At 41.3% G+C, this 20,666-nt stretch overlaps 1 protein-coding gene across 2 annotated transcripts in view; it reads left to right on the plus strand.

Annotated features, from left to right (window-relative positions):
• LOC122973460 (phosphofurin acidic cluster sorting protein 1-like) overlaps positions 1-20,666 on the plus strand; it is a 71,075-nt gene that overhangs the window by 44,793 nt on the left and 5,616 nt on the right. The window contains exons 5-23 of one of the 2 annotated variants that reach the window (XM_044341008.1): positions 2,632-2,776; positions 2,865-2,956; positions 4,964-5,041; positions 7,343-7,402; positions 9,422-9,582; positions 10,476-10,569; positions 12,189-12,269; positions 12,535-12,656; positions 15,068-15,203; positions 15,581-15,685; positions 15,771-15,877; positions 16,808-16,962; positions 17,187-17,297; positions 17,387-17,489; positions 17,596-17,638; positions 17,754-17,796; positions 17,900-18,038; positions 19,487-19,725; positions 20,436-20,555. In XM_044341008.1, the coding sequence (XP_044196943.1) occupies positions 2,632-2,776; positions 2,865-2,956; positions 4,964-5,041; positions 7,343-7,402; positions 9,422-9,582; positions 10,476-10,569; positions 12,189-12,269; positions 12,535-12,656; positions 15,068-15,203; positions 15,581-15,685; positions 15,771-15,877; positions 16,808-16,962; positions 17,187-17,297; positions 17,387-17,489; positions 17,596-17,638; positions 17,754-17,796; positions 17,900-18,038; positions 19,487-19,725; positions 20,436-20,555 (2,134 nt within the window). Of the gene's footprint in view, positions 1-2,631; positions 2,777-2,864; positions 2,957-4,963; positions 5,042-7,342; positions 7,403-9,421; positions 9,583-10,475; positions 10,570-12,185; positions 12,270-12,534; positions 12,657-15,067; positions 15,204-15,580; positions 15,686-15,770; positions 15,878-16,807; positions 16,963-17,186; positions 17,298-17,386; positions 17,490-17,595; positions 17,639-17,753; positions 17,797-17,899; positions 18,039-19,486; positions 19,726-20,435; positions 20,556-20,666 lie in introns of both variants that reach the window. The other variant, XM_044341007.1, reaches the window with a different exon arrangement.

Genomic DNA, 20,666 nt, shown 5'->3' on the forward strand with positions numbered 1-20,666 from the left:
TTCACAGGGGGGGCCAAAGGACACAAATGCAGACTCATACGCATGACAGGTTTAAACTCATTTCCTTCACAGCCGCCGTGAAAGTCCGTGCAGAACAAATTCTGCAGGTATTCCTGCCCGAAGGCCCCCCCCCCCTCCTCCCCGTGTGTGTGTGTCCGAAAAATCCCACGCTAGAACGGACACAGTCGGGCTCTCGGTTCGTACGTTTCCATCCAAAGTCACAAAGAAATGTTGTTTTGATTGAGTCGTGCTTCTGTAATGTGACAGATGCGGCGGTTTCCGCTGACCCAGCGAGATGAACCGTTGAACCAGAATTTTAAAGTCCCCCCTTCAACTGAAAAAATATGTTTTGCTTGTTATTGCTTCAGTCGGATGTTTGAGCTTCACTGTGCAGAGTTTGACGCTAGAAGGCTGTTTTCACATTCATCTGCTGCGCTCATCAACAATCTTGAGTTTAAGGCGTGTACTTACGAGGAGGATTTGTGACATCACGACTAATCTGGAGCCAATCGTGGTCCAGTATTCAACTTACACAAGTGTGATGTGGAAACTTGAAGCCTCCAGTGCACAAACACTGAGAACAGACTTTACAGTGAAGTAGAAGACATGCAATGATGATATATTCTGGGTTTTTCAATGAGGAAGAAGGAGTAGATGTCATTTTAAGGATTTAAGGATGAGATTATATCACCCCCCTTGTTCTGGCCTTTCTTCACTGGTCAGTTTGAACAATGATTTTATGGATTATGAATAAAGCACTTCATTGATTGGCTTCTAGCTACAGTATATTGCTGCAGTAGCCTCAGATCCTCAGTATCTGTCGCAAGCGATGATCAAAAGGTGGTGATATAAACGCATGAACGACCTTCTCAAGATCATCTCCGGGAAAAAGGAAAGACCTGATTTATGACGTCATCGGCGGAGGAGGGGCGGTTGTTAAAATATCCGATGTTATTACCGGTTGTTATTTTTTTACGCACCATGAAATCACCGCTAAAGATACATTATTTTACAAGAAATAAAAAGTGAGTGAGATTACATAAAAAAAATGACGGGATCTAAAAGGTTTTTGTCATTTATTGTGTGCTCATGCTTTTATGATTTTGAGAAATCATTTAATCTCTTGAGTTTTCCATTTAGCCAGGATTTTTGCTCTGCTTCACATATCTTTTTTTTTTTTTTTTTTTTTTATGCTTCGTCATTGCATCCCAGAGCGCATTAACAACGGCAAGTGAAAATAATCAAGCTTAAAACGCTGCAATTATCCTTGAGATAAAAGTATGTTTCAGGGAGAGAAAAAAAAATCCAGTGCACGCCGTTCAACATAATGCACCGCGTGAGTCAAGGCAACGGTTTTTTAACTGCTTTTTTACAAAGCGATGGCAGAGTTTCAGAAGATGAACCTTGCAGTAAATCCATCGGTGAGTTTAGACAATAGAAAAGAAGCCAAATTATACCGGTGTTACTCATTAACCATGCATATTGCGTGTTCGTGATGTTTGCCTTGTCAAATTTGCATAATTGTTCTTCTGACTGGGGAAAAAAAACGGTTAAAATTAGCCGCCGCAGTGAAGCTTTGGAAAGGCTACTGGCAGCGTTTGAAGCGTCTGAAGCAGGCAGGATGTATGTCTCTCCTTTTAAAGTGTGGCTAAGACTGTCTCTGTAATAAGCTGCACAGACTTCATTACCTCACTGAGTGTGACCAGACTGCTGAGAGAGGTTGGATGTCACTCAGATACACACACACACACACACACACACACACACACACACACACACACACACACACACACAGGAGACATGATGCTGCTGTTTGCTGCAGAGGCAGAGAGAAATGCAGTTTGCTGTCTCACATGTGTCTTTTTCTGTGACAGTCTTTGGTTTTATTGATCCCCGACTGTTATTTTTGTTTATCTTATCTTATCTATACTATTTTTTTCTTCTCCTCAGCCCATTATCATCCACTTCTAGACATCTGCTTCACGTCTGCCCTCGTTTCTTCGCTCGCCGCTGTCTGTCTGTGTTTCTCTCCGTCTGCTGGACCTTCGTTTCGGTCTCTCTCCTCTTCCTCTAATGCTGGTTAAATCATGTGATGTCCAGTGTTTGTCCCTGCTGTGTGTATATAAGAGGACCACGATTTGGGGGGAAAAAAAAATGTGCATTTGCATAATGAAACAGCTGCTTTTGGGAGCTTGTAACCATTTTATTCAAACCATACAGGGGAGCAAAAGCGTCACTCTCATTAAAAGACAGTCAATGACACAGAATGCGTCTGTTTTCTCAATAAATATTCAGTTTAGAGATAATATCTTTATGCGATGTGAGATTAGATACTATCTAGGATTTCCTTTCTATCATGACACATCTCAAATATCATCTCCCTGGTGTTAAAAGAGGCATTTTGGTTTGATGATGTGGTTTTCTTTCTTAATAAAGGCACATATTTGATCATCATATCCATTGTTATATCACTAAACAATGAAAATGTCTTCTGAAGGAAACGTTTGAATGAAGATACGTCCAACATCCATAAACCTGAGATTCTTGACATCATTCTTGACGTCACTTGTGTCTTTTTGTAAATATGTCTGGAAAACCACAACCTGATGATATCAAATGTTCTCCTTCCAGGTGATGCAGCATCCCAGCGAGGGAGCCCAGGTCCTGGGGCTCCACAGCCAGCTGAAGGACGCCTCCGTGCCCGTCGCCGAGGTCAGAGTCTACTCCCTGTCCAGCCAGCCGATCGACCACGAGGGACCCAAAGCCAAGATGTCCGGTGAGGACAGGTTTTTCATCTCACCTTTGTCCTCCTCTCTCTGTCGTTCTGTCCTCATTATTTAATTCTCTTCCTCGTCCGTGTCCAGATCGTTCCCCGGACATCGACAACTACTCCGAAGAAGAGGAAGAGAGCTACTCATCAGAACAGGAGGGCAGCGATGACCCCATTCATGGACAGGTGTGTTTGGATAATAGTTGATTCATCTCTTTGTTACTCAAGCCCTCTTATATCAATTTGCCCTCATTAGCCCGATAATATACGGCTTATAGCCCTATGCTAGCATCTGTTGAGAGTGCTGAAGTTCTCAACAATAGTCTTTTGCTTAAATATTACAGTAACTTTTTGAAATGTCATAAATAAATGTTTATGTTTTAGGTTGTTTTTAGGTTGTGTGTGGTTCTGAAGCTGTAAAAGCATCACAGATCTTAAATTATTGACATTTAAAGCTTTACAAAGCGTGATAATTTCTAAAATCAGGTTATTTACATTGTATTAACATCCATAATTTCCATTAATATGTTACAATGTGTGTGTCTACTCTGAGTTAGTAGTGCAACACATCAACTTTACACCATTTACATTTAGAGCCGAGAAAAAAGCAACTGTAGAAAATGTATGTTTTGCACAAAGTGAACAGGTTATTGGTCTTTGCCCCATTTTTGTGTTCATTCACTTCTGTTACAGCACTTGAACAGGGGACACGTACACAAACAGACTGCTGTGAGCATCAGCTTGTGTTTTTTTTTTTTGTTGTTTTTTTCTCACTGTGTCACCTTCTCTCTCGGCTTATGAGAGAGAGGGTGTGACGTCTCTCCCGGGGTGTGAGGGGAATTGGCGCCCATCGGTGCGAGAGATTGGAGGAGAGAGTGAAAGGAGCAAACAGACATCATACAGAGATAAGAAGGGAGCAACAAGGCTTTGGGGGCCGGATTGAAAAAGACTGAAAGGAGGGATGGAGGGAAGCTGAGCATCAGGAGGGAGGGGGAGAAGGAGATGGAGAAAACAAAAAGCTCATGTCTGCTAGTGAGGTAGTAGGTTTAAAACTGTTTTTAAAAGTCTCATGCAGAGTTATACTTGAGGAAGTAGCTACAAACAAGTACCTGGAGCCAAGTGATAGGGCGGGATTTCCTTTTTATTCAAAGGATAGTTTGTGAAAGCTTGTTTGTGCTTTTCGGAGGGATTTGTGATTGGAGGAAGGAATATTTTCCATGTGTTTACTTTTGTTATTATCGGTGCAAGATACTGTCACAAAGAGGGATGTACATGTTCCGGTTAATCCGTCCTGGCCTGGCTTAGCGGACCCTTATCCACATTTCCAGTGCAGGTGCTGCAGAGATTGGTGACAGCTTGGCTCTGAGTTGAATATCAAACAGTGGATTATATGGCGATATCACACTTATACCTGCCAGGCACACCTGACTGAATCAACTGACAAAAGTATAGAGGTAATATAGAATATGGTCCACGTATTTCACCTGAAACAACAATGATGTCGTTAGACTTGAAATATGAAGGCTGACCTTAATTAAGCAGCATTTTACTACCATTAAAGATCACATCTTTAGATTTACTACCATTAAATCACATCTCACACCATTATATACCCTAAATTACAAAAATAAATGTATAGCAACAACAACATTAGACCAAACTAGCATATAACATTGGTTTGGTTGCATTATTTATAGTATAAATAATGCAGAATGTAATAAAATATTTCCTTCTCAATCAACTGAATAAAGAGTACAAATTCATAAGCTCACATATTTACTCCATGTATGCACATATGACCAAGATAAAGCCTTTTGTTCCCCTGAAACATCCTCTTTTTTCCTCTTGTTTCCATTATTGGATCGATTGCTTTTGATTGGATGGTGCCACCATTGTTTCCTAGCGACGGATTTACACATTACTAAGATCTTTATCAGCTAAGACATTCCTGATTGTTTTCATGGTGCAACCCAGTTTATTAAACCACAAATATTTGTTGCTTTTAATGCGTCTAACACACGCACTTTATTCTGATAGGAAATTTTTGTGTCGTGTGTCTAGTTCTGTTTTTTAAGTCGGTTTAGTGCTGCTGCATAACTGTGTGTGTGTTTTAAATGTGACCTTTTTCTCTCTCTCTCTCTCTCTCTCCTTCCTTCCTCTGTCTGCCACTTTGTCTCTCTCTTTTTCTAAAAGTATCTATATGACGAAGAGGAGGAGGTGAGGAAGAAGAAGCCGAGGCGTAAGCTCCCCTCCAATGCTGCCATCACCAGGGTAAGAAAAACACCTCCCTCGCCTCATCCCTCCATCCATCCATCCATCCATCCATCCATCCATCCATCCATCCATCCTCTCTCGTCCCTCTCTCTCTCTGTCGCTCTGGATTTGTATACATACCTGCTTGTTTTCTCTGTAAAGCAATTTTTGCAGCGGACCTGCTTTGTGGAAAAAAAAAAAAAACCCTTTCAAATAAATTTGAATCGACTCGGCAGCCCACCCCCACCCCTACTCCCTCGTCCTCCTCTGCCTCTTGCCTCACCTCAATCAACCTTCCTCCTCCTCCTCCTCCTCCTCCTCTCTCTCTCACTCTCCCGCTCCCTCCCTCACTTGTTTTGAGCTTTTCTATAAATCCATTTTTCTCCCTCTCATTCTCAATACTTGTAATTCAGGCCAATTTTCCTGGGAGGAAAATATTGAGACAACTCACCACAAGCACCCGCAATAACACTCCCTGCTTCCTGGGATGGATTGACACACACACACACACACACACACACACACACACACACACACACACACACACACACACACATGCAGACACTCATATTCAGCAAGGATAGAGATTAACACACAAAATTGTCAGCGACCCTGGAAATTACAGTGATTTCTGCAATGTGGCATAAGGAAAGTGGTGTATTTGTGTGTGTGTGTGTGTGTGTAGCAGCTGGAGTTTGTATCAGCAGGTTATTAATGGAGCGTTCCTGTGGAGGTCTCAGTCAGACTGTCATTGATGTTCCCCAACAGTACCGCCTGTGGACAACACACACACACACACACACACACACACACACACACAATAACCATCATTTCTATCCCTACAACCTCGGCTCTACAGCTCTCCACAACTACTCAAATCACTAAATGTTTTTGATGAAAGACACTTTGTTTTTTTTGGGTTTTTTTTAAACAGATTATGACTAAAAATAACTCAACATGCAGAGTGTTTCCCCATCTGTCGAAAACATTGTTTGGGTGGGGACTTACCAAAGTAGTTTACAACCAAACAACAACCTCTTATGACTCGGAAACCCCAGAGAGCTCCTGGTAATACGTGATGAAGAGCAGGGCTGCTGTTAATGATTATTTAATGACCGTTAATTTCTTGGTTAACTGATTAACCATTTGACCTCAAATTAACCATTTGACCTTGTGTTTGTTGGGACAAACAGTCCACAACCCAAAGATGTTCAGTTTACTATGATAGACGACTAAAGAAACCAGAAAATATGCATTTCTACAAAGCTGGAACCAGATAATTTTAGCATTTTTCTTTTTAAAAAAATGACTCAAACTGATTCATTTATTATCAAAATAGTAAATTATTTAACTAATTGATGAATTGACTAATTGTCGTTGCAGCTCTAGTGACAGGAAAAGTTGGGAGGAACTGAGAATGAGCTGCAGATTTTACAGTAAAAAACACAGTAAAACTACATATTTGCACTTCAGATTATATTTTTAAAATCAAAATTTAATTATTGATTTTTTTTTTAATTCTCATGGTCCCTGGTTTTTATTAATCAAGATAACCAGTGATTTTTTTTAAAAAAAGAATAGTTTTAATCACATTATTGAATACGCTATCAGAGTTTTATTGAGTATCGCAGTTTTCAACAGACAGCTGGTCCAACTGCTAAACATCTTCATGCCAAAGATATCGTGTTAATGAGATGTGCAACATGCCGGAGTCACATTCAGGGTTTGTTTTCATGTCTGTAAAGTTTATAAAATATTAACATAGAATATGGTAATTAGCAACTTTGACAAAGTTTTGTAATTGCACAGAAGCTAACAGTCATATTTCGAGTCTTTTTCAGTAAATCATTAAAAAGTCACCGCTCAGTCACTTTTTAATCATTTCAGGCTTTGTGCTGCTTCCTCTTCAAACAACTCAGCTCGTTAAATTAATAAACAATCCTTTGTACTTATTCGTTCAAACATCTGTGCCGGGAGGCGTTGACTTGATAACCTTAATGACACACTCGCTTTCACGTTTTTCCAGTTTAATAACACAGTCGCACCTCAGCCTGCGCAGAAATATCTGCGTGGGCAACACTTTTTCCCTTTATGTGACAAACAGAAATACGTCCTGTATCCATTAACTGCTGTTGTTTTGAGCCGTCAAGCGTGAAATGTGAGCTCAGAAATTACTCCCATGTCTCGCTCCTGTCATCACTTTCTACGCCATACTTCCCTTCACACACACACACACACACACACACACACACACACTTAAATATGAGCATCCATCTCCTGGGTGTCATGTTTTCTTCTTTCCATTTTCTTTCTCCGCAGCAACCAAACATCAAGCAGAAGTTTGTCGCCTTGCTGAAAAGGTTTAAAGTCACTGATGAGGTAGGAGTTGTTTCTTCTCTCCACCTGGCTTTATCCACCCCCCCCTCCTCCTCCTGACATCGCTTACATCACCTTTAGCGTCCTCACTTTCACTTCATGTGCGAGGTTCAAAGTGTCTATTTGCTCCAGAGGTGTTGCCGAAGTCGACACGTATTTCGGTGAAGCTCTGAAGACAGATAGCGGTGTGTGTGTGTGTGTGTGTGTGTGTGTGGGAAGAGATGTGGCAGAACAACTGAGATTCAGCGGATGGCTAAAAAAACCAAAAAAAAAAAAAACACTGTAGATTTAAATAGAACAGAAATGTGTGTGTTTTAATGTGGAGTGATTCCATCAACCAAGATGTGCGTTTTTTGTTCTCACATTGCTCACACTTCTAGATCTGAGTCTCATTTGTGTGTAGGTATGTGTGTGTGTGTGTGTTTCTCCTTTTTGAATGTGATTTTGTGTTTAACACTTGACGTTTGTGTGGGTGCTTCTCTTCTCTGTGAAGTTTACACGAGCGTTTGCCTCCATGATTCATCATATTAACAACCAAAATGAGATTACTTCTACCAAAGCTACCATTTGTACCCCTGTTATCATTATTTCTGTCACTGGTACTACTAATACCGTGCTTGGATTAAAGCTTCAATTATGATTACTGTTGTTACAATGTTATTTTCCTCATTTTAGGCTTCATTTCTATGTTATAATATTAAGTAAACTGCTGAGATCTGTGAACACAGTGACAACCCCCCCAGGTTAGCCAAATGTATTTGAAAGAGATACAAAGTAGAACAGTAAAATTATTGGCGTCGTAAACATCCGTCACAGTTTACAGACGGCCTCCAGGGTAAACTTTGATCTACCGTATTTACTGTAGTTGCGTGCACACAGTTTTCCCGTGGGATGAGCGATCTTTACCGACATTTCGGGTGCACACACTTTTTGTTTTTAGGTTTTGAGCAGTCGTGTTCCCAGATTTCAGCAATTACTATTATGAGTTAACTGATAGCATTGATGGCCAAAACTACAAAACTAAGAGATAAGTTGTAACGAAACAAAACGTCTGTAATACTGTCACATGGCGCCCAGCCTGTTAGCGTTTAAAAGAAAGTCAAATTTAACAAAAACTAATGTGATCATGTGACAGTTCACCTTAAAGTTCGCCACATCTTCAGTGCTTTGAATGGAGACATACGTTTCCACAAATGTACACTTGATAAATAAATATATGTCAATACTCTTATGATACATTTATTGGTATTACTTAGTGTTGCACCAATCCAATACGCTGAATTGTTATCAGTGCTTATCTTATTAAACAGACTAATGTAGCCAATCCACATTTAATTAATTAAATTTGTTCATGAGTCACTGTTGTCGGACAATGCAGCTTTACACAAACCCAAGAGGACTGACAGCGTATGAATGTAAAGTGTCGTTATAGTCATGTTATCTCACGACTCTACCAGTCAGAGTTTAAATTGAACAAAGATAAGAAGAACATCTGTGCTGGATCTGTTCTTGGTCTCCCAAGTTGAGGAGTCAACATCAAGAGAGCATAAAGCAGAAGTGGTGCGTCCTTTGTGTTATTACTAGCACTTGTCTCTATTTATATACATGAGGAATTCCATTTTAAACACATTTATCCAAGCGCAGCATCCCAGTTGAACATGTACTCTGATTATGTGAAGCTTGGCTTAGCTCTCCGACTCGTTCTGATATTAAACAGGTCAGCGAGACATGTAAACATCTCACTTCTTTCACTTTTACTTTCCGCCGTCTGTGAAATCTCAGACTTGCCCGAGCCCTTGCGGGTACTTTTTGATGTCAACAGGAAAAATTGGCAGCGAGCTGCGTTTAGCATCACTGTTGGGATCTCCCCTCTACTGGGTTCACGCTGTTCGGTTAAAGGAGAAAAGTGGATTTCTGACACTTTTTTTTTTTTTTTATCACGTTTATGTGTGAACAACCAGCGTCTGCATTACTCTATGTGTATGTGTGTGAGTCTGTTGGTCACTTCTGTGTCTCTTCCAGGTGGGTTTTGGACTGGAGCACGTGTCCAGAGAGCAGATCCAGGAGGTGGAAGAAGACCTGGATGAGCTCTACGACAGTCTGGAGATGTACAATCCCAGCGACAGCGGGCCGGAGATGGAGGAGACCGACAGCATCCTCAGCACACCCAAACCTAAGCTAAGGTAACAAGCATAGATGTAATATCACTGTACACACACACACACTTACCATACACCACACACACACACTCCAGTGCAGGTGGACGTGCTGCTTCTCTTACACATACGTGCTACAGTGAGAGAGGCACATTTTCTGCATTGATAAGTCAGAGCCCCCTCTGTTGGTGAAAACTGTGCATTGCAGTCACACATTAAAAGCTTTACATGAGCCAGAATCAGGTCAAATTACTTTGAATTTATCAAAACTGGAATGTAAATCAAAACCTTAGAGGCTTTAAAGACAGAAGAAACATCAGTCCCGATAATTCCTTTTAACCAGCTTTTTAAAAAATAACATAAAATTCACACACTGTCCTTATTTACAAGTGATCATCTGTTTGCCTCAAACTCAAAGGTCCCGTAAAATTATATCATCACTTTTTCACAGTCATGTATTTCCCGTTGAAACGGGTCAGTTAGGGGTCGAGCTAATGTGTAAACCAAGATGTTGTTAGTTATGGAGAGAGCGAGGCAGGTTGATAGGATGGGCCAAAAAGGCATTTGAGTGTCTTTTTCATGGGATCTTTAAAGCTTATTTTTAAATAAAAGCCCAAAAACAGTAGTGAAATCAGTCATTTTCATTTCCCTTTTATGCACTCTTGTAAAAGTGTACAGTAGCTTTTCTAACTGACTGTAAGGTTGTATTTTTAAACTAGTGAAGTGAAAGTTATAGTATACAAATAAATGTGATTGTGTGACTCTTGAGTTAATGATGAGCTGCTCTGTCCAGTTTTTCTCATTCATTTTTTTAATCACTATTACAGTATGTTATGTCTAAGTATGTCCTGGAAGCCACTAATAAAAAAATACAGTCACAACACTATTTGAGTAATGTTTTCTTATGTTTGTGTGTTCAGGCCGTTCTTTGAGGGGATGTCCCAGTCCAGCTCCCAGACGGAGATCGGCAGTCTGAACAGCAAGGGCAGTTTGGGCCGAGACACTTTCAGCCCTGTGAGTAACTCAGACGCACAAGGAAGCGGCAGCAGCTGCTGCAGTGCCAGCAGAAATTTCACTCATGTGACTCTCAAAAAAAAAAAAAAAAAAAAAACCTGTTTTTTTTTGTTTTTTTATTTTCTCTCTGCCTCACTGGGAGCTGACAGTAAAATGTTTATTGTCCCCAGAGGGCGTCTTGACTTTACAACCAGACTTCATTAAAGACTGTGTACAAAAGACACGTAGTACAGGTGCAGTACACACCTGCTATGACTGCATAAAACTCTGCAGCTGGTGAGGAGTGTTAGTTTTAAGCTGAATGAAGGATTTCCTGCAAATGAATCATTGCTCAATTTAATTTATTTTTGTTATGAATGGCATTGCTATAGTCAAAAACCTCTGTCAGCATTATTCATCACAGTTTCCTGAAAGGCTTTACGTTCTGTCATAACTCGTTATATAGAGCAGGCAGGTCAGGACACCCCAAGGTAAATCCGAAAGGTCATGAGACATCAGTGTAGAAAAGCAGATACAAGTAATTACTTTAAATGACATTTCTTTAAATTACATTTTTGCGTGTGAATTAGTAGATAATAATACCTCTCCAGGCCACTAAGTAGTATTCAAATATGGGAAAGAATAATCACTCTTTGGCTGAACTGATCACAACCTGGAGACATACGTAACCTGCGATGAAGGGTCGCTAGTAGATAGAGCTTTATTTTAATGGATAAGAAGCCCAAAAGGTTAAACTAAACCAAACTTTAAGCTTTTTAGCTTCAGATTCAGTTTGATTGAGGAGATTCATAAGGCTCTCCTCAGCTGTATTAGTAAGAAATTGCATCTGTATTGTTTTTATTGAGCATATTTTCTCCTTAGATACTATAATTTTGTTGTTTTTTGCGTGTACTTTCTACATTCTATTCAAATAAAAACATTTTATGCGTCATGGTTGCGGTTTCCACACCTCATACCTATTAGGCATTTTTTGGTCCCTATCCAGTGTTGTCGTAATAGGTCCGCAATAAAATGTATTCATAAAACACCAACCTTATACTAAGCGCCTCATACTGGCACACGTAGAGAGATAATAAAGTCATAAAACTGTAAGTGGCGGCGCAAACTTGAAAACAAGTGACTCCACATTGATGTGGTAAATATTCTGAATCTGAAGCCTTTTAAATCACTCCAGCAGGGAGGCAGTTGGTAACTATAAAATCTGGCAGTTGCTATCTGCTCAATAAAAAAAAAAATGCGCCTGATCTCACCGAACTGAATGGTTTTCACCGTCAGCTGCAGTTCCTCCTTTCAAAGTAATACTGAAATGAGTCTTCAGTGTTGTGACTGCTGTCTGCACATTTCCTAAAACATGTTTGTAGTGGAAAAGGCTGCTTTCATTTTTTTAAGAAATTGTTTTAATCCAGTTTATTAGTGTGATGTAAAATGAAACGCCTCGAGTACAGGAGAGAAATAATATCTCTTGTACATCACTGCTGTTATTTAAGATTAGTTATGATGTTTTGTTGCCTACAGCTGAGCACTGCGGCTGCATAATGACTTCTGTTCCTTTTTATTTACTGAATAATGAGTCTCATTAAGCGTGTCGACTGACTGCTGCTCCCTCGTCTTCCCAGCAGGGGGAGCAGCCTCCTCTGGAGAAGATGAAACCCTCACGCAGCCGCAACCTGGAGGAGGCCCTGTCTGAAACGGACACACTGGTACGACTCTGCTAATGAGTGTGTGTGTGTGTGTGTGTGTGAAGGAGAGAGAATTAATGGTGTGTTAATATCACTCTGAGAGGGTATCACCGCCATCTGCTGTAAAGAGAGACAGATTGAGAGAGACGGAGAGACCAGAAGAAACAAAAAGTGATGAGTTGTTAGGAAAGATGGCTTTAGGATTGTCTGTATCTCTTTTCTTTGACACTGACAGTCTGTCTTTGTGACTCTGTGTGTGTGTGTGTGTGTGTGTGTGTGTGTGTAGGAGCTAACAGATCAGGAGCTGTTTGCTGAGGTGGGCCCCTGCATTACGGTGTCAGTGGCAGAGAAACCCCGTACACCCATGAAGAGCAGCAGAAGCGAAAGCCAGACCATGCCGTCACCGAGGTACCAACTTACACAAAACAGAACAGATATTTTAATTTAGTCATTCATTCATTCATGCATGTTTTTTTATTTATTCAGGCGTAAATCTTGGGGACCAAGCACTTACTGTCGTCGTCTTTCAGCTCTGCCACCCGCTGAAAATTTTTTTATCGACAGGTGATGTACAGGTGTACTTCAGGACCCTGTGACATCACTGTTGAGTGTGGTTATAGGTGTGCAGTGGTGGAAGAAATACTGAGATTGTTATGTAAAAGTAGCAATACCACAGCATAAAAATGCTCCAAGTAAAAGTCCTGCATTAAAAATATTACTTAAGTAAACATATTTTACGTATTAGTTGCAAAATTTACTCTAAGTATTAAAAGTACTCAGTGTTATATTTATTATATACATAACCATTCACTTGAATGAGAAAGTGTGTCCAAACGTTTGGATGGTACTGTATACTGTATACAGATATGCAGTGTCTGTAAAATGTATTCACACTCTTTGATTTTGTTGTGTTTTGTTGTCTTAAAAATTAAACATTGATCTGAAACATAAAGTGAAATAAATGTAGTGGAGTAAAAAGTACAATATTTTCCTCTGAAGTGTAGTGGAGTGGAATAAAATGTAAATACTGAAGTAAACTAAAAGTACCTCATAACTTAACTAAATTTCAGTACTTGAGTAAATGTACTTACGTTCCACCACTGCACGTGCAACAGAGCACACTTCTGACCTCAGCCAACCGCACACATCAGTGATCACTTGGTCTGGTATGACCAGTAGTTTATAGTGGCTAATGTTAGCAACCTTTAGATAGACATAAGACACGTAGCATAAATACTTCACTTTATTTATGCTACGGATGTTGTTTGTAGTGATGCACCTACAGGTAATTATTATTGGACCCTGCAGTTCCTCTCAGCACTTGGGAGCGTTTGAGCGTCTTTCAGCTCATTGTTTTGGTTTTAAGCAGCAACAGGCAGCTGTTTTTAGTGACAAAGCTCTGATACGCTTTCTGTACACGATCGGACCAGCACCAACAGACAAAGTTAGCGACTAGCTTGGGAATATAGTAGAACATTTAGCAGCTAAGGAGCCACATATTTCCCTCAGAAGTTGGTGGAGACCAAAACAGAGCTAAAATGAGAGTCACTGCCAGAAGTAAGACTCTGAAAGAATGCTAATGTTGCTCCATATCTGCTGGGTGTTGTAAATAGGTTTGCTAAGGCCTGTAGTTCACCATAATAACTTTGGTGTATCACTATGACTGTGATACACCAAATGTTATACTGACATAGTATCACCATAGTGATACTATGTCAGTGTTGTGGTGACAGCTTCCACTTCCCCTGAATAGCCAGAAAAATAAATTAATGCAGGTTTAGAGCAATTGACTTAAACCTGCAGTGTAGAACTTTTACATATAAATGAACGTCTGTTACATTCAAGCTCTTGCCAAACGAGTTCACACAATGCTGATCTAAGTCTATCACTGCCAGATAAACTCTGTATTTCACAGCATACGCAGTTTTTAAATCTCATGTCGGGCACAACATTCCTGCACTGACTGTTTGGCTGTTTATCGTGTGGCTCTTCTAGACTTTACAAATATTATAGGGAATAGGGAATGGATCAAATTCTGATGGTGAAACAAGTCATTTCGTAGGGTGGTTGTGTGACCTTCAAAACAATTTATCCACCGTTTTACAGCCGCAACAGTAGGTTACGGCCACTATGTACTGGTCATCGGGCATAATGAGACAATCCCGGTGGGCAGGTGGGCAGCTGGTGGACCATCAAAACATTTTACCAGCCCTCTCTGTGTGCCTGTCATTCAGGGTGCTGCATGCCTGTGTCAGGCCGGCTGATTCAAACCAAATCAGGTGGTGCGGCACACCACCACAGGGTTGAGTGGGGGGGTGTGGGCGTGTTTGTGCTTTAACCACTGTGAAACAATTAGAAAATAGTGTTTCATTGTTCTGATTCAATGGCTTTCTTGCTACCAGAGCTCCCTCTATTCTTTCACCCTCTAGTTCACTCGACCACAGCTGCTCTCTCTCTCTCTCTCTCTCATCTTTTTTAAAATGAGTCGGAAACCCAACAGCAAAGTCTAACTTCACTGTTAACGTTCTCAAACGAAGAGAAACGTCCTCCCCTCGTCCTAGTAACGTCTTTGTACTCAGGCAATCACAGCCGAGCGCCCTCCCTTTACTCTCACTGCCAAAAGGGGACAAAAGCACTTCAGCTTTAAGAAAATCTTGGAAAATAAAGAGAAATTCAATGTGTCGCTGTCGTGTAGTTGCCACGTTTGGCCACAGGGGCCGCTGTTCAGCGAAAAACACACTGTCTCCCTTTAAAAACTGAAAATTTTGGAGATAAATGATCTGAATCTGTTTTAACTACACTGTCCTATTTTCCCCCAGACTGGATGGAACTCACACCCCAAGACTGAAACGCAGCAGCACTCCCATGAAGGAGAGACAGCTGTCCAAACCTCTGAGCGAACGAACCAACAGCTCAGACTCCGAGAGATCCCCGGAGCTGGGACACAGCACGCCGGTACGAGACAGAAACACGCCAACTCTCAGTCAGAGTTGGCATTTTAATGAAAAGACTTTCTCTCTCTCTCCAGGATCTTACAGTTATCATAAACTACTGCATCCTTTTAACCTAGTATACAGAAATAAATCAGCATGTTGCAGTTTTCCTCAGAGGGATTTAAAAAACAAGCCGCCTTTGTTCTCTGTCCTCTTCTACCCGCTCCGCTCTTGTTTTTTTTCCCCAAAGTAGAGAACATACATGCTTCCTGATAATCTATGACTCGCCTGGAGCTCAGAAATGAATTATGTATGTCCCAATGAGTCATCTGAAGAGAAAATGTGTCGCTGTCGGAGGGATTATGTACTCAGCATGTGTGTTTGTGTGTGTGCGTGTAGGTCCTGAGGAAGGCGGTGTACGACCAGCTGAACCAGATCTTGTTGTCGGACTCTGCGCTCCCAGAGAGCCTGATATTGGTCAATGGCACCGACTGGCAGGGGCAGGTGAGGCCGTGCGGTGTAAAGCGAGCGACATTTTGTCAGGTTTTTGTCATCGTACGTCTTAACCGATTCGATTGTGTTGTTGCAGTATGTCGCGGAGCAGCTCCAGGTACAGAGACACCCGGTGGTCTGCACGTGTTCGGCGGCTGAAATCCAGGCGGTGCTGTCCGCCGTGCTCACCCGCATCCAGAAATTGTGAGTATTTTTTTTTGAAAAGCTAATATTCACGCACACAGAGTTATTGCATCCTTTGGTTTGCAGCATGACTCATCTTCTTTTTTTGTTTTCTATCCCTCTGTTTGACCCCTCTCTCTTCTTCTCTGTCGTCCTCCGCATCTTTCTTTCTTCCTCCTCTTTGCCCTTGTGCCTCCATATCGCTAACTTCTGCTTCTGCCAGAGCAACACTTCCCTCCTTACACTATTCCGTCTCTCTCCATCCCTTCACCTCTCGCCAACATAGATGTTGGTTGTGGTAGTAGGTAACAAACTAAGCTGCAAGTCCTGCAGAGTTTCTGTCTTTTCCCAGCAAGAAGAGGGAGAACAACACTGATTTCAGGGGTGAAACAATTTGTCATATTATCATTTATCAAGAAAAACAGCTGTTTCAGCTTCTCAAAATATAAGGAGTTTCTGATTTTCTCAGTTTTATATAATTGAAAATTGAAAATTTTTGCATTTTGGGTTGTTGGCTAGACAAAACAAGCAAAGTCAAGATGTCAAATTGATATTTATGACTAAATACCTACAAAAATAAAAACATTCCCACCATCCTCATCTGTATTTTGTGTTTAGTGCTAATTAGCAATTGCTAGCATGCTAACACACTAAACTTAGATGTGGACCTAAATGACAGAAACAACAGAGGAAATGTAGATGTCTTTGTGATGTTAACATTTAGCACAGAGCACAGCTGTGTCCGTGTACAGTCTGACAGAGCCGCTAACATGGCTGTTAACTCTTGTTATTGTCTCCTCTCCACTGCTTATTGTACTTGTCCTCCAGGTGTTTTCAAAGGTTTCGATGGATGAGATAAAGCTCAGAACTGGCTGATCCATTGGTTGCTCATCCGCACACCACTGACACCTCTCTCTCTCTCTCTCTCTCCCTTTCTCTCCGCCCCTGTAGCTGTAACTGTAACTCGTCCATGCCCAGAGCGGTGAAGGTGGCGGCGGTGGGCAGCCAGAGTTACCTGGGAGCCATCCTGCAGTTCTTCGTCACTCAGCTCGCTAACAAGACGTCCGACTGGCTCAACCACATGCGCTTCCTGGTGGTGCCTCTGGGTAAGAGAGTCAGCTGGTGTTTCCATGGTGATTAAGAAGCTCCTGCAGGCTCAGCAAGGCTTTATTATTTTGGGGGAACCACCTGGGGAGTGACTCTGTCTGTTCATTTATTCAGACATCTATTACACAAAGTCACTTCTATGAGGGATATTTTCTTGTTTTTGTGCTAATCCAATTCCATCCACTCCATCCTTCCCTTAACATTTTTCTGTCCTCTCCATCAGGCTCCCATCCAGTTGCCAAGCATCTCGGCGCCCTTGACAACCGCTACAGCTCCTCCTTCCTGGACGGAGCATGGAGAGACGTGTTCAGCCGCTCTGAGCCGCCGCAGACAGGTAAGACAGATAAATACAGGTGACCTCTGTTCAGAAGTGATTTTAATCAGTACTGGAGAGTGAATTTTCTCCTTCTTTGTCATCTCCAGACCAGTTGGATGTGGCGGGAAGAATCTCCCAATACATCAGCGGCTCCACAATCACACACCAGCTCCCCATCGCTGAGGCCATGCTCACCTGCAAACACAGGACGTGAGTACAGACGCTAACAAACACGAGCCAGACCATCTCACAAAACCCACAGCCTTTATTCTCTGGATTGTCGCAATTAACTGCAATTCTTTCGCTCTCTCTCCAGGCGAGATGAAGACTCCTACCAGAAGTTTATTCCTTTTATTGGGGTAAGATTTTACTCACTTTTGCATGGTGGTTGCATTGCGGTTCCCCAAAAAATTGGTGGTTGTAAAACAAAGTGATCATTCAGATATTTCGCTGACATCACTGCTTGTTTTCCAGGTAGTGAAGGTCGGTCTGATCGAGTCCGGTCCCTCTCCGACAGGTGAGTGTTTGAACTTATTTCACAAACTGAGCACAAAAGTGAATTTGATGTGATGTAGCTGTCGATAATGTGATAACATTATTTCCGTTTCCTGGTCGTCAAGGAGATACAGAGGAGGGCGTGGCGGTGAATTTGGCAGTCCCCTCCACGTCTCCCCCCTCCCACGGCTCCCCCACAGGGATCAAAGAGGCGGCCACGCCACCTTCCTCCCCATCCATGGGCAGCGTTCTCACAGTGCAAGGGTAAAGACTTTTACTCAAATTACTATCCTCAAACCCTAAAAGCACCAATACCACAATGTAAATACACTCCATCAAACCTCAAAACTTTACCCAAGAGGTTTTAGTGGTGAAATGGTTTAAATATAAAAATTAGATTTTAAATCAACATCTATTTCTGGATGTAAATGTAATAATTTGTTCATGTATAAGCAGTGCTTTCATATTGGTGGTGGACCAGGTTGTGTAACTGCTTCACATACTGTTAATATTAGTGTTACTGTTATAATCTACAGTTTATGCATCATATTGTATGTTTTATGTGTAAAATTGTGTCTTTACAAAATAATCAAATATGTCCATTTATTTATAGAGCATATTTAATAACAATAAAGGTGCTTTACAATGAAATAAAGCTGTCAGATGAATGTAGTGCAGTGAGAAGTACATGTAGTTTTATGGGAGAGCCTTTCCTGATTTTATTATGTTTTTCTAAACAGTCTTATTTCTTGTTAATTTTCTTTTAACTTACATTACTGGAATTTATTTGATCTATTTTATCATAAAATCTAATGATTTTTACAATCTGTCTTCCTTTTCTGAAGCACTTACAGTGGGATATGGAAAGTGCTCTTTAAATTAAGATGATTATCATTGATGATGTTGTTTTTTTATTATATTATTATAAATGTACATAAACTTCCTGCACCTGCTCTTTTCACTGAATCTCTATTTGATCTTCCTCGTCTTTCCTTTTTATGTTCAGTATTTTCTTATTTAAAAACATCACATCAATATTCTGTTGTGGCAATATAATATATTAACTGTCAACATACAATACCGAGATGTATTGATACTATAAATACTGAGATGTAACAGGTTGTAATGCTTTTTAACCACCTGTGTTTGTTCTATAAGCAAACAGTAGCACGTTTTGCTTCTGGCTCTACTTTTGTCAACCAGTTTAGCTTTAACTGGGATCCAGTTCCAAGAAGTGAAAGACTCTCTGATATTTCAGCCATGTTTTCATCCCTTTAATTTTCTGCAGTCACTCTGAAGAGCCAGACAGACTGCAGCTGCGTCTGATCTAATCTGTCTAATTTCAGCCTCTGCAGAATACATTCAGTGCACATGTCGGACATAATGTACAAAAAACTGTGCGCGTGCATCTTTTGCTGCAGTATTGAACTGAAATGACTTGTGGCAGGTCACGTGTCGTGTGATGTTCGTGTGATGTTCGTGTGATGTTCGTGTGCTGCGGAGAGAGAAAAAGAGTGTGAATATGAAACAGGGTGTTACCTGCTATATATAATGGTTAAAAAGGGAGGGTCTGTTTCCTCTCTATGACCTAAGACTGCAGAAACTGTTTCTCAAGCCAGCTGTGGTTTCTGCAGCTCAGTGCAGCAGCTGCTTTCTCTCGTTGCAGGGGAACGTTTCGAACATGTGATCATATAAACGCTTCATGTCCGCAGGAGCCCCAGCATGTCTCACGGCGTGGACGCCATCGGCCTGCAGGTGGATTACTGGCTGGCCTCGCTGGCTGAGAAGAGGCGGGAGGGCGAGCGACGCGACACGGGCTGCAAGAACACGCTGAAGAGCGCCTTCCGCTCGCTGCAGGTCAGCAGGCTACCAGGCGGGGGCAGCAACGACCCACAGGCCCAGGTCAGCACCATGGCCATGACCGTGGTCACCAAGGAGAAGAACAAGAAAGGTGAGAGGAGTGATGGGAGATGTTTTAAGGGATTATTCAGGACTTTATGTACAGATAGAGATTCTTAAATCTTATATGTGAGTAAGATGTAAATATACTATTAACACATTTTAATGCCAATAGAACAAAAATAGGGTGTTTAGGGTGACAACAGACAATAAGTGGGAAGATTGCTCTGCCCCAGCTGACAGCTTTCATGTTCTACATTCTTATATAATAAACAGATAATAATAAAATGTAAATGCAGGTGTTAAAGATTTTATGTAGCTGAGGTCAAAAGAGAAACAGCCATCAAAATAGATGACATGACTGTCCAGAATATATTTCAGCACTATTACATTTGTTAATGAATATGAGTCATTTATGCCCTATTTTTTTTAATGGATTTAATGTTTTAGTTTATTATTTTAATAAAGTCCAGTGCCAATAATGGCCTACAGTCAATTTCATATTTAATATCTCCAGTTAATGCTGTGACCCGAACCTCCTTTTACACACACCCACGCACAGATCATGGTCACTTTTGAGGACATTACGTAGACAAACCCTAACCCCTTAACCCCTTAACCTTAACCCACTAACCCTAACCCACTAACCCACTAACCCTAACCATCAAGCCGTCCCCAGTTAACTGGCCTTAAGTCTGACGTGTGTCCCAAAAAGTAGTCTATGACGCACACAGTCCTTTTGACCTTTGTTACTCTTTTCAGTTCCCACCATCTTCCTGGGAAAGAAGCCAAAGGAGAAGGATGTAGACTCTAAGAGCCAGGTCATTGAAGGCATCAGCCGACTCATCTGCTCTGCCAAGCAGCAGCAGACCATCCTGAAAGGTAAAATTCCCTCCGTGTGTGTGTTTGATACACCACCGCTCTTTAGTTAAATCGATCCTCGCTGAGTTTTATTGTCTTTTTAAGTCGACTGAGTTTTGTTTCCTCCTCTCT

Source organism: Thunnus albacares, chromosome 22, assembly GCF_914725855.1.
Source record: "Thunnus albacares chromosome 22, fThuAlb1.1, whole genome shotgun sequence".
NCBI lineage: Eukaryota > Metazoa > Chordata > Actinopteri > Scombriformes > Scombridae > Thunnus > Thunnus albacares.